This window comes from Physella acuta, unplaced genomic scaffold (assembly GCF_028476545.2).
Source record: "Physella acuta isolate Inbredline_101_S28 unplaced genomic scaffold, ASM2847654v3 ptg000017l, whole genome shotgun sequence".
In the NCBI taxonomy this organism is placed as follows: Eukaryota; Metazoa; Mollusca; class Gastropoda; family Physidae; genus Physella; species Physella acuta.
Genome location: NW_026731537.1, coordinates 41,270 through 54,582, shown reverse-complemented (window position 1 = coordinate 54,582; position 13,313 = coordinate 41,270). Strand labels below are relative to the sequence as shown.

Here is a 13,313-nt window from a genome sequence, read left to right as displayed (position 1 = left end):
TTCAGCCAATTGTAAACATGTGACGTCTTTGTTTCAGCCAATTGTAAACATGTGACGTCTTTGTTTCAGCCAATTGTAAACACGTGACGTCTTTGTTTCAGCGGTCCCCCAGCGGCTTCACGGGTAGCTTGACCTTTGACCAGGAGGGTTACAGGGACAACTATAAGCTGGACGTGTTCCTCTCCAACGAGGAGAGGGGCTTACACAAGATAGGTAGGCTGACGTCATAGGGAGGTAGGCTGACGTCAAAGGGAGATAGGCTGACGTCATAGGGAGGTAGGCTGACGTCATAGGGAGGTAGGCTGACGTCATAGGGACGTAGGCTGACGTCATAGGGAGGTAGGCTGACGTCATAGGGAGGTAGGCTGACGTCATAGGGAGGGAGGCTGACGTCATAGGGAGTTGGCGTGGCGATGTCATTGGTAGGTTGTGCCATGACGTCACAGATGATGGCGACACAGGTGTGATGTTTGCAACAGACTAGAAATAAATCCAGGATTGTATAACTACAAGAACATCAAAACTTTTATTTCAACACTAACATCAACACTTTTATTTAAACCCTAACATCAACACTTTTATTTCAACACTAACATCAAAACATCTTCTGATGCAGAATTTCCTAGTATGTTCTTATTAGTGACGTCACGAGAAAGAAAGAATTGAATTTGGGCCAGTCTTGAAGCGCCTGGCATGCCGGATGGTTCTAGAAGACAGATGCAGTTTCCCAGTGTGTCGAGAACACATGTGCCTCCCCTGGGACTCAAGTTTCTTTAATTAAGTGTCGCCAGCATGGGGGGGGGGGGGGGGGTTGCTATAAAATATTTTTAATGTAGGGAGGGGAGGGTGGGGAAGGTACAAGATAAATTGACATTCAATTCTAACGGTTTTATTTCATGAGAATTGCTTGTAAAACTTGGTTAGCATCTGAATAGATTTTCTCGACATACATTAAGTGAACCCAGACATGTTGTAACACCCACGCTACACACAACACACACCACACACACCCACATCACACACACACACACACACCACACATACACACACCACACCACACATACACACCACACATACACACCACACATACACACCACACATCACACACACACACACACACCACACATACACACACCACACCACACATACACACCACACATACACACCACACATACACACCACACATACACACGCCACACACATACCACACATACACACCACACCCACACCACACATACACACCACACACACACCCTCACCACACATACAAACCACACACACACCCTCACTACTCACCCACACCACACACACACCACACACACATCCTCACCACACAACACACACACACCACCCACATCACCCACACACACCCACACACCCACACTTTCACTCTAACACCTAACCTTCGATTGCACACTACAACTTGGCACACATCACCCACCCTTACACATAGGCTACCTCAACACAAACACCATCGCTCACCATCAGTCCAAACACTCTCGTTCGAAGTGTCGTCAACTTTCTCTCCTAAAGCCTTGTGGTCAACTTTCTGTCCTTAACACATGTGGTTAAATTTATCTCCAAAAGCATTGTGGTCAACTTTCTCTCCTAAAGCCTTGTGGTCAACTTTCTTTTCTTAACACATGTGGTTTTATTTATCTCCAAAAGCATTGTGGTCAACTTTCTCTCCTAAAGCCTTGTGGTCAACTTTCTTTTCTTAACACATGTGGTTAAATTTATCTCCAAAAGCATTGTGGTCAACTTTCTCTCCTAAAACCTTGTGGTCAATTTTCTCTCCTAAATCCGTGTAGTCAACTTTCTTTCCTTAACACATGTGGTCAACTTTCTGTCCTTAACACATGTGGTCAACTTTCTCTCCTTAACACATGTGGTCAACTTTCTCTCCTAAATCTGTGTAGTCAACTTTCTGTCCTTAACACATGTAGTCAACTTTCTTTTCTTAACACATGTGGTCAACTTTCTCTCCTTTAGGGACGTGGTCACCTGAAGCCCAGTTTGTGCGAGAATCTGACCCGAGTAAATCCCAGAGCCAAGAAACCAACGACAACTTTAAACACATCAATGGCACCTACATCATCACATCTATAGAGGTAGGCGGGATCAATTGCATGTCATTAGGTGGGCGGAGTCAACGTCAGGTGGGCGGAGTCTAGGTCATAGTCAGGTGGGCGGGGTCAACGCCAAAAATATTTTTTTCTCCGGGGGAGAAACTTTTCGTTCGGGGAGAGGCGGTAGACTTTCTTCGGGGGGGGGGGGGGTCAGATCCTCCCCGGAAGGATGCCTGGAAGAAGCTCTGGCTGGCTCAATGACATGTTGATGTCGCTTTATGTGATTGCCAGTGTCAGAGGATTGAATCAGTGGCGAAACTAGAATAAAACTCGAAAAAAGGGCCACCCCACAAACATTTTTTTTGGACCTGCTATATAATTAGATATATGTATATATATATATATATATATATATATATATATATATATATATATATATATATATATATATATATATATATATATATACATATTTATTTATATATATATCAATATACAAAAGAAAAAAAACCATTTCTTTGTTGTTGTTTTTCAATTAAAACGAATTACATGTTATGTGTGTGAGTGCATTCGTCTGTTTGAAAAATAAAGTTTATTTGTTGGGGCGCTAGTTTGTCCACACTACCACCGAAACGCCTCTTGGGTCGCCCCCCGGCGGAGGCCCCTGATGCAGCGAGACTTATGATTCAAGTGCTACACCTATCCCCCTGTGCAGGACGCCGAATAAGCTGACCCCGGGTGCTAAGATAGCCCCTGGGGATCTCGGGGCGCTCAACTACACATCTATAATAATAGTTTCGCTGTCTGTGTATGTATCTATCTATCTGACAAGAACGCTCTGTCTGACAAGAACGCTCTAGAGAAAACAAAAAATTCTATCTGACAAGAACGCTCTAGAGAAAACACAAGGAATTTAAAAACATGCACAGTATTTCGAAAAACGAAGTATGACGTCGACACATTTAGCACAGAGTAGAAAATAATCTCAAACCCAGAGAGTGCTCACAGTTATATGACGTCATTGATTTTCGCGTTAACATTGAATAAAAAGGAAATGTTGTCTAATCTTAATGGTTTGCGTGTAGAGTTTCTTGCATACAATTCTTCGGGTAGGGGCGAAGCCCCACCCCCCGCGTAAGAACGTCTGAGCCCCCCCCCTCCCCAACTCAAAAGAAATTTCTTCATCGATACTCTATAATAAAATTACCGCCTAATTAATGTGTCTAATCTAAAAAGTGATTTTCTTGCAATTTCTTTAATGCAATTCTTCGGGTAGTGGCTAAGCGCGACACCAGTGTTTCTTTCAGACTTTTTCCTCCCCGGAGAGGGGTGAGGGTACTTGAAATTTTCGGGGGCGGGGGTAGAATTTTCGGGGAGGGGGCGGACACTGGAAAAAGTATATAATTATATTTCGTTGAATGGGACGGTAGACATGTTTTTTTAGGGGGGGGTGGGGGGTGGGGGGGGGGGGGTGGTGTGTGGGGGGGGTGTGTGTGTGGGGGGGGTGGTGTGTGGGGGGGGTGTGTGTGGGGGGGGGGGTGGGGTGGTGGTGTGTGGGGGGGGGGGTGGTGTGTGGGGGGGGGGGTGGTGTGTGGGGGGGTGGGGTGGTTTTCGTTTAGACTTTTTCCTCCCCGGAGAGGGGTGGGGGTACTTGAAATTTTCGGTGGCGGGGGTAGAATTTTCGGAGAGGGGGCGGACACTGGAAAAAGTATATAATTATATTTCGTTGAATGGGACGGTAGACATGTTTTTTTGGGGGGTGGGGGTGGGTGGGTGGGGGTGGGTGGGGGGTGGGGGGTGGGGGGTGGGGGTGGTGTGTGAGGGGGTGGGGGTGGTTGGTGTGTGGGGGGTGGAGGTGTGTGTGGGGGGTGGGGGGTGGGGGTGGTGTGTGTGGGGGGGGTGGGGGTGGGGGTGTGTGTGGGGGGGGGGTGGGATGGTTTTAGTTTAGAGAAAAGAGACAGCACTATCAGCCTAGCGCCCGTTGTACCCTTCCTCAACGGGCCATTTATCTAGTTTTGAAATATTTTTAAACAAATGTTTGGCCTATGACAGAAACTTTTGCGCGAGTGAACTCAACAACTTAGCAAATTTCCCTAATAAACGTTATAAAGAAGCTAAAGTCGTTTTAATATCAGCTAGCTGCCTCTTGCGCGATGGACTTTTTCTTTCTAAAGAATTTTGCCGACAACAGCGTGTGTTTGATTGTAAGAGAAAGAGAAATCGGCTTTCACAGTGAAGGGAAAAGTTGGACGGTGTCTATGGTATAAGATAATCCAACCACAGCTACAGTATTACTTTAACAACACAACCATCAAGTCAAAAATGCAAGAAAATTAATTTTTTTTTAACCTATAAAAATTGATTATGGTCGGCTGTGGGCCCCCCTAAAATGCACACCCCCAACCCGCATTGCGCGGTCTGGCGGCATTGTAGTTCCGCCTCTGGGTTGAATGGTATATCTCTTGTTGGGCGACAAGTGAGGTATGTTTTGTTGAAGTTGAATGTAATTGGCCAACAATATGGCAAAAGGGGTGTAGCAAAAATCTCAACTGACATACGTGACCCTCACACGTGACCCTCTCACACGTTACCCTCTCACACGTTACCCTCTACCCCTCAGATTGAGCCGTTTCTAAAGATCAAAGAAAAATCTGGATCCTCCATAGAGTATGAAGGTACGTCACTCTAAGTAAGTGTACGTCTCACAACTGTATGTGTGTGTTAACCTCACATTTTTGTGTGGTTGTGTGTGTGTGTTAACATCACATTTTTGTGTCGTTATGTGTGTTCACTCACATTTTTTGTGTGGTTGTGTGTGTGTGACGACCCGTTTTTAACCGTTGAGCCCAATTAAGCCTCATTAAGACGGGACACACAAATCGATGAAGGAATGAAAGGAAATGTCGCGATCCAACAATGTCGCCATCCTCCCTAAATGTCTTTTTCTTGTCCAGGCTTCTCGGCCGACCTGGCTCGCGAACTGGCCAAGGAGGTGGGGTTCAACTACAAGTTTAAGATCGTGTCAGATGGGGCGTACGGTAGACTCGAGCACAGCAATAACACGTGGAATGGCATGATAGGCGAGCTCATCTACGGGGTAAGTCATTGTATAGTGTGTGGGGGTAAGTCATTGCTTAGTGTGTGGGGGTGAGTCATTGTATAGTGTGTGGGGGTAAGTCATTGTATAGTGTGTGGGGGTAAGTCATTGTATAGTGTGTGGGGGTAAGTCATTGTATAGTGTGTGGGGGTAAGTCATTGTATAGTGTGTGGGGGTAAGTCATTGTATAGTGTGTGGGGGTAAGTCATTGTATAGTGTGTGGGGGTAAGTCATTGTATAGTGTGTGGGGGTAAGTCATTGTATAGTGTGTGGGGGTAAGTCTTTGTATAGTGTGTGGGGGTAAGTCATTGTATAGTGTGTGGGGGTAAGTCATTGTATAGTGTGTGGGGGTAAGTCATTGTATAGTGTGTGGGGGTAAGTCATTCTATAGTGTGTGGGGGTAAGTCATTGTATAGTGTGTGGGGGTGAATGCTTGCTTAGTCTGTGGGGGTGAGTCCTTGCTTAGTGTGTGGGGGTAAGTCCTTGCATAGTGTGTGGGGGTGAATGCTTGCTTAGTGTGTGGGGGTGAATGCTTGCTTAGTGTGTGGGGGTGAGTGCTTGCATAGTGTGTGGGGGTAAGTCATTGTATAGTGTGTGGGGGTGAATGCTTGCTTAGTCTGTGGGGGTGAGTCCTTGCTTAGTGTATGGGGGTGAATGCTTGCTTAGTGTGTGTGGGTGAGTGCTTGCAGAGTGTGTGGGGGTGAATGCTTGCTTAGTGTGTGGGGGTGAATGCTTGCTTAGTGTGTGGGGGTGAATGCTTGCTTAGTCTGTGGGGGTGAATGCTTGCTTAGTGTGTGGGGGTGAATGCTTGCTTAGTGTGTGGGGGTGAGTCCTTGCTTAGTGTGTGGGGGTGAGTCCTTGCTTAGTGTGTGGGGGTGAATCCTTGCTTAGTGTGTGGGGGTGAATGCTTGCTTAGTGTGTGGGGGTGAATGCTTGCTTAGTGTGTGGGGGTGAATGCTTGCATAGTGTGTGGGGGTGAGTCCTTGCTTAGTGTGGGTGAGTCCTTGCTTAGTGTGTGGGGGTGAATGCTTGCATAGTGTGTGGGGGTGAGTCCTTGCTTAGTGTGTGGGGGTGAGTCCTTGCTTAGTGTGTGGGGGTGAATGCTTGCTTAGTGTGTGGGGGTGAATGCTTGCTTAGTGTGTGGGGGTGAATGCTTGCTTAGTGTGTGGGGGTGAGTCCTTGCTTAGTGTGTGGGGGTGAATGCTTGCTTAGTGTGTGGGGGTGAATGCTTGCTTAGTGTGTGGGGGTGAATGCTTGCTTAGTGTGTGGGGGTGAATGCTTGCTTAGTGTGTGGGGGTGAATGCTTGCTTAGTGTGTGGGGGTGAATGCTTGCTTAGTGTGTGGGGGTGAGTCCTTGCTTAGTGTGTGGGGGTGAATGCTTGCTTAGTGTGTGGGGGTGAATGCTTGCTTAGTGTGTGGGGGTGAGTCCTTGCTTAGTGTGTGGGGGTGAATGCTTGCTTAGTGTGTGGAACTGCAGAACTTGTGTGAGGTATCCAGGACAAAATATTCCAAGCTCCCAGCTGATTGATACAAAATTTTAAGTGAGTTACGACACCCCTTCATCGCATCTCCCCACCCCAACACTACCCTACCCACTACCCCCCTCTGTGTCTCAGGTAGCTGACCTGGCCATCCCCCCCTCCATGTCTCAGGTAGCTGACCTGGCCATCCCCCCCTCCATGTCTCAGGTAGCCGACCTTGTCATCCCCCCCTCTATGTCTCAGGTAGCTGACCTTGCCATCCCCCCCCCACTCCATGTCTCAGTTAGCTGACCTTGCCATCCCCCCCTCCATGTCTCAGGTAGCCGACCTTGTCATCCCCCCCCCCCCCTCTATGTCTCAGGTAGCTGACCTTGTCATCCCCCCCCACTCCAAGTCTCAGGTAGCTGACCTTGCCATCTCCCCCCCTTCCATGTCTCAGGTAGCTGACCTTGCCATCTCCCCCCCTTCCATGTCTCAGGTAGCTGACCTTGTTATCTCCCCCCCTTCCATGTCTCAGGTAGCTGACCTTGTCATCCCCCCCCACTCCAAGTCTCAGGTAGCTGACCTTGCCATCTCCCCCCCCCCCCTTCCATGTCTCAGGTAGCTGACCTTGCCATCCCCCCCCCCCACTCCGTCTCAGGTAGCTGACCTAGCCATCTCCCCCCCCCCCCCCACTCCATGTCTCAGGTAGCTGACCTTGCCATCTCCCCCCCCCCTCCATGTCTCAGGTAGCTGACCTTGCCATCTCCCCCCCCATGTCTCAGGTAGCTGACCTTGCCATCTCCCCCCCCCCCCTCCATGTCTCAGGTAGCTGACCTTGCCATCTCCCCCCCCCCTCCATGTCTCAGGTAGCTGACCTTGCCATCTCCCCCCCCCACTCCATGTCTCAGGTAGCTGACCTTGCCATCTCCCCCCCCCCCCCACTCCATGTCTCAGGTAGCTGACCTTGACATCTCCCCCCCCCCACTCCATGTCTCAGGTAGCTGACCTTGCCATCGCCCCACTGACCATCACAGCCGAGAGAGAACGCTACGTGGATTTCTCCAAGCATTTCATGGAGATCGGCGTCACCATCATGATCAAGAAACCTCAGAGTCAGCGGCCTGGCGTCTTCTCCTTCATGGAGCCACTGTCTATAGAGGTATCTGGGCCACTGTCTATAGAGGTATCTGGGCCACTGTCTATAGAGGTATCTGGCCACTGTCTATAGAGGTATCTGGGCCACTGTCTATAGAGGTATCTGGGCCACTGTCTATAGAGGTATCTGGGCCACTGTCTATAGAGGTATCTGGGCCACTGTCTATAGAGGTATCTGGGCCACTGTCTATAGAGGTATCTGGGCCACTGTCTATAGAGGTATCTGGGCCACTGTCTATAGGGGTATCTGGGCCACTGTCTATAGAGGTATCTGGGCCACTGTCTATAGGGGTATCTGGGCCACTGTCTATAGAGGTATCTGGGCCACTGTCTATAGGGGTATCTGGGCCACTGTCTATAGAGGTATCTGGGCCACTGTCTATAGAGGTATCTGGGCCACTGTCTATAGAGGTATCTGGGCCACTGTCTATAGAGGTATCTGGGCCACTGTCTATAGGGGTATCTGGGCCACTGTCTATAGAGGTATCTGGGCCACTGTCTATAGAGGTATCTGGCCACTGTCTATAGAGGTATCTGGGCCACTGTCTATAGAGGTATCTGGGCCACTGTCTATAGAGGTATCTGGGCCACTGTCTATAGAGGTATCTGGGCCACTGTCTATAGAGGTATCTGGGCCACTGTCTATAGAGGTATCTGGGCCACTGTCTATAGAGGTATCTGGGCCACTGTCTATAGAGGTATCTGGGCCACTGTCTATAGAGGTATCTGGGCCACTGTCTATAGAGGTATCTGGGCCACTGTCTATAGAGGTATTTGGGCCACTGTCTATAGAGGTATCTGGGCCACTGTCTATAGGGGTATCTGGGCCACTGTCTATAGAGGTATCTGGGCCACTGTCTATAGGGGTATCTGGGCCACTGTCTATAGAGGTATCTGGGCCACTGTCTATAGGGGTATCTGGGCCACTGTCTATAGAGGTATCTGGGCCACTGTCTATAGAGGTATCTGGGCCACTGTCTATAGAGGTATCTGGGCCACTGTCTATAGAGGTATCTGGGCCACTGTCTATAGGGGTATCTGGGCCACTGTCTATAGAGGTATCTGGGCCACTGTCTATAGAGGTATCTGGGCCACTGTCTATAGAGGTATCTGGGCCACTGTCTATAGAGGTATCTGGGCCACTGTCTATAGGGGTATCTGGGCCACTGTCTATAGAGGTATCTGGGCCACTGTCTATAGAGGTATCTGGGCCACTGTCTATAGAGGTATCTGGGCCACTGTCTATAGAGGTATCTGGGCCACTGTCTATAGAGGTATCTGGGCCACTGTCTATAGAGGTATCTGGGCCACTGTCTATAGAGGTATCTGGGCCACTGTCTATAGAGGTATCTGGGCCACTGTCTATAGAGGTATCTGGGCCACTGTCTATAGAGGTATCTGGGCCACTGTCTATAGAGGTATCTGGGCCACTGTCTATAGAGGTATCTGGGCCACTGTCTATAGAGGTATACTTTATGTCTAAAAATGTAGACAGATGTTCTGTAGAACAACCAAATAAAATCATTAACGCTGCCGTAAAAATAGACAGTCGATTTTGTGTTGTAACACCACTTTCACACATGTATACTAAACATATCTAGAAAAAAAAGTAGCAACTAGTATATAAACATGTTCTGCGGGGAGAAATATTAGCTGTTGCGTGAGTTTTTTGTCTCGAGACATGCAGTGTGGCAAGTGTAAACGCGGTGTAAGGGAGGCAACAAATACATTATAAGTGTGCGCCAAGATTAGCTCCCTTAAAAGATTTTTTGTTCCTACCGAATACCAAACACACTATGTGGATGTCTTACAGGTGTAGCTATCTAATTGGTGTCTTTATGACTTACATGTGTCTCTATGACTTACAGGTGTCTCTATGACTTACAGATGTCTCTATGACTTATAGGTGTCTCTATGACTTAATGGTGTCTCTATGACTTACAGATGTGTCTTTATGACTTACAGGTGTCTTTATGACTTACAGGTGTCTCTATGACTTACAGGTGTCTCTATGACTTACAGCTGTTTCTATGACTTATAGGTGTCTCTATGACTTAATGGTGTCTCTATGACTTACAGGTGTCTCTATGACTTATAGGTGTCTCTATGACTTACAGGTGTCTCTATGACTTATAGGTGTCTCTATGACTTAATGGTGTCTCTATGACTTACAGGTGTCTATGACTTACAGGTGTGTCTATGACTTACAGGTGTGGCTGTGCATCATCATCGCCTACCTGACGGTCAGCATCGGCCTGTTCCTGGTGTCCAGGTTTAGTCCAGTGGAGTGGAAGAAGGTCAAGGATGGTCAGCATGTCGACTGGTCCAAGGTCCGCAAGGAATCCGACGGCGTCTACCACAACGACTTTTCTCTCTTCAACTCATTTTGGTTCTCCATGGGGGCGCTCATGTTCCAGGGGAGCGACAGCTGCCCCAGGTGGGTGCCAGTTTCATTACATGGGGGGGGGGCGACAGCTGTCCCAGGTGGGTGCCAGTTTCATTAATTGGGGGGGAGGGGTTGACAGGTGTGTGAGTAGAACTAATGACGTCACTTGTTTCAGGTCAATCTCTGGACGTATTATCGGCGGGGCCTGGTGGTTTTTTGTCCTGATCCTCATCTCCTCCTACACGGCCAACCTGGCAGCTTTCTTGACCATCGAGAGGATGGTTAGCCCCATCGAGTCAGTCGATGACCTCGTCAACCATCCAACCATCAAATATGGCGCCGTGGCTTCCGGTGCTACGCTGCAATTTTTTGCTGTAGGTTCAACATGTTGAACTGTTGATGTTGTCATGTTGAACTGTTGATGTTGTCATGTTGAACTGTTGATGTTCTCTTGTTGAACTGTTGATGTTGTCATGTTGAACTGTTGATGTTGTCATGTTGAACTGTTGATGTTCTCATGTTGTTGTTCTCATGTTGATGTTGTCATGTTGAACTGTTGATGTTGTCATGTTGATGTTGTCATGTTTAACTGTTGATGTTGTCATGTTGAACTGTTGATGTTGTCATGTTGATGTTGTCATGTTTAACTGTTGATGTTGTCATTTTGAACTGTCGATGTTGTCATGTTAAACTGTTGATGTTCTCTTGTTGAACTGTTGATGTTGTCATGTTGAACTGTTGATGTTATCATGTTGAACTGTTGATGTTGTCATGTTGAACTGTTGATGTCGTCATGTTGAACTGTTGATGTTGTCATGTTGAACTGTTGATGTTGTCATGTTGAACCTTTGATTTTGTCATGTTGAACTGTTGATGTTGTCATGTTGAACTGTTGATGTTCTCATGTTGATGTTTTCACGTTGATGTTGTCATGTTGAACTGTTGATGTTGTCATGTTGATGTTGTCATGTTTAACTGTTGATGTTCTCATGTTGATGTTCTCATGTTGATGTTGTCATGTTGATGTTGTCATGTTTAACTGTTGATGTTCTCATGTTGAACTGTTGATGTTGTCATGTTGAACTGTTGATGTTGTCATGTTGAACTGTTGATGTTGTCATGTTAAACTGTTGATGTTGTCATGTTGAGCCGTTGATGTTGTCATGTTGAACTGTTGATGTTGTTATGTTGATTTTCTCATGTTGAACTGTTGATGTTGTCATGTTGATGTTCTCATGTTGATGTTGTCATATTGAACTGTTGATGTTCTCATGTTGATGTTGTCATGTTGAACTGTTGATGTTCTCATGTTGAACTGTTGATGTTGTCATGTTGAACTGTTGATGTTGTCATGTTGATGTAGTCATGTTGAACTGTTGATGTTGTCATGTTGAACTAGTGATGTTGTCGTGTTGATGTAGTCATGTTGAACTGTTGATGTTGTCATGTTGATGTTGTCATGTTGAACTGTTGATGTTGTCATGTTGAACTGTTGATGTTGTCATGTTGATGTTCTCATGTTGAACTGTTGATGTAGTCATGTTGATGTTCTCATGTTGAACTGTTGATGTTGTCATTTTGAACTGTTGATGTTGTCATGTTGAACTGTTGATGTTCTCATGTTGATGTTCTCATGTTGATGTTGTCAAGTTGAACTGTTGATGATGTCATGTTGAACTGTTGATATTCTCATGTTGAACTATTGATGTTCTCATGTTGATGTTGTCATGTTGATGTTGTCATGTTGAACTGTTGATGTTGTCATGTTGAACTGTTGATGTTCTCTTGTTGAACTGTTGATGTTGTCATGTTGAACTGTTGATGTTGTCATGTTGAACTGTTGATGTTCTCATGTTGTTGTTCTCATGTTGATGTTGTCATGTTGAACTGTTGATGTTGTCATGTTGATGTTGTCATGTTTAACTGTTGATGTTGTCATGTTGAACTGTTGATGTTGTCATGTTGATGTTGTCATGTTTAACTGTTGATGTTGTCATTTTGAACTGTCGATGTTGTCATGTTAAACTGTTGATGTTCTCTTGTTGAACTGTTGATGTTGTCATGTTGAACTGTTGATGTTATCATGTTGAACTGTTGATGTTGTCATGTTGAACTGTTGATGTCGTCATGTTGAACTGTTGATGTTGTCATGTTGAACTGTTGATGTTGTCATGTTGAACCTTTGATTTTGTCATGTTGAACTGTTGATGTTGTCATGTTGAACTGTTGATGTTCTCATGTTGATGTTTTCACGTTGATGTTGTCATGTTGAACTGTTGATGTTGTCATGTTGATGTTGTCATGTTTAACTGTTGATGTTCTCATGTTGATGTTCTCATGTTGATGTTGTCATGTTGATGTTGTCATGTTTAACTGTTGATGTTCTCATGTTGAACTGTTGATGTTGTCATGTTGAACTGTTGATGTTGTCATGTTGAACTGTTGATGTTGTCATGTTAAACTGTTGATGTTGTCATGTTGAGCCGTTGATGTTGTCATGTTGAACTGTTGATGTTGTTATGTTGATTTTCTCATGTTGAACTGTTGATGTTGTCATGTTGATGTTCTCATGTTGATGTTGTCATATTGAACTGTTGATGTTCTCATGTTGATGTTGTCATGTTGAACTGTTGATGTTCTCATGTTGAACTGTTGATGTTGTCATGTTGAACTGTTGATGTTGTCATGTTGATGTAGTCATGTTGAACTGTTGATGTTGTCATGTTGAACTAGTGATGTTGTCGTGTTGATGTAGTCATGTTGAACTGTTGATGTTGTCATGTTGATGTTGTCATGTTGAACTGTTGATGTTGTCATGTTGAACTGTTGATGTTGTCATGTTGATGTTCTCATGTTGAACTGTTGATGTAGTCATGTTGATGTTCTCATGTTGAACTGTTGATGTTGTCATTTTGAACTGTTGATGTTGTCATGTTGAACTGTTGATGTTCTCATGTTGATGTTCTCATGTTGATGTTGTCAAGTTGAACTGTTGATGATGTCATGTTGAACTGTTGATATTCTCATGTTGAACTATTGATGTTCTCATGTTGATGTTGTCATGTTGATGTTGTCATGTTGAACTGTTGATGTTGTCATGTTGATGTAGTCATGTTGATATTCTCATGTTGAACTATTGATGT

General features: G+C 45.7%; 1 protein-coding gene across 2 annotated transcripts in view; it reads left to right on the top strand.

Annotated features, from left to right (window-relative positions):
* Positions 1 to 13,313, top strand: part of LOC131937013 (glutamate receptor 3) — an 81,839-nt gene that overhangs the window by 52,245 nt on the left and 16,281 nt on the right. For both annotated transcript variants that reach the window (XR_009386140.1, XM_059294193.1), the window contains exons 9-15: positions 102 to 213; positions 1,993 to 2,111; positions 4,690 to 4,744; positions 5,024 to 5,166; positions 7,627 to 7,788; positions 9,995 to 10,221; positions 10,346 to 10,544. Coding sequence is in view for 1 of the 2 variants with exons in the window: in XM_059294193.1 (XP_059150176.1) it covers positions 102 to 213; positions 1,993 to 2,111; positions 4,690 to 4,744; positions 5,024 to 5,166; positions 7,627 to 7,788; positions 9,995 to 10,221; positions 10,346 to 10,544 (1,017 nt within the window). In the remaining variant the exon portion in view is untranslated. The remainder of the gene's footprint in view (positions 1 to 101; positions 214 to 1,992; positions 2,112 to 4,689; positions 4,745 to 5,023; positions 5,167 to 7,626; positions 7,789 to 9,994; positions 10,222 to 10,345; positions 10,545 to 13,313) is intronic.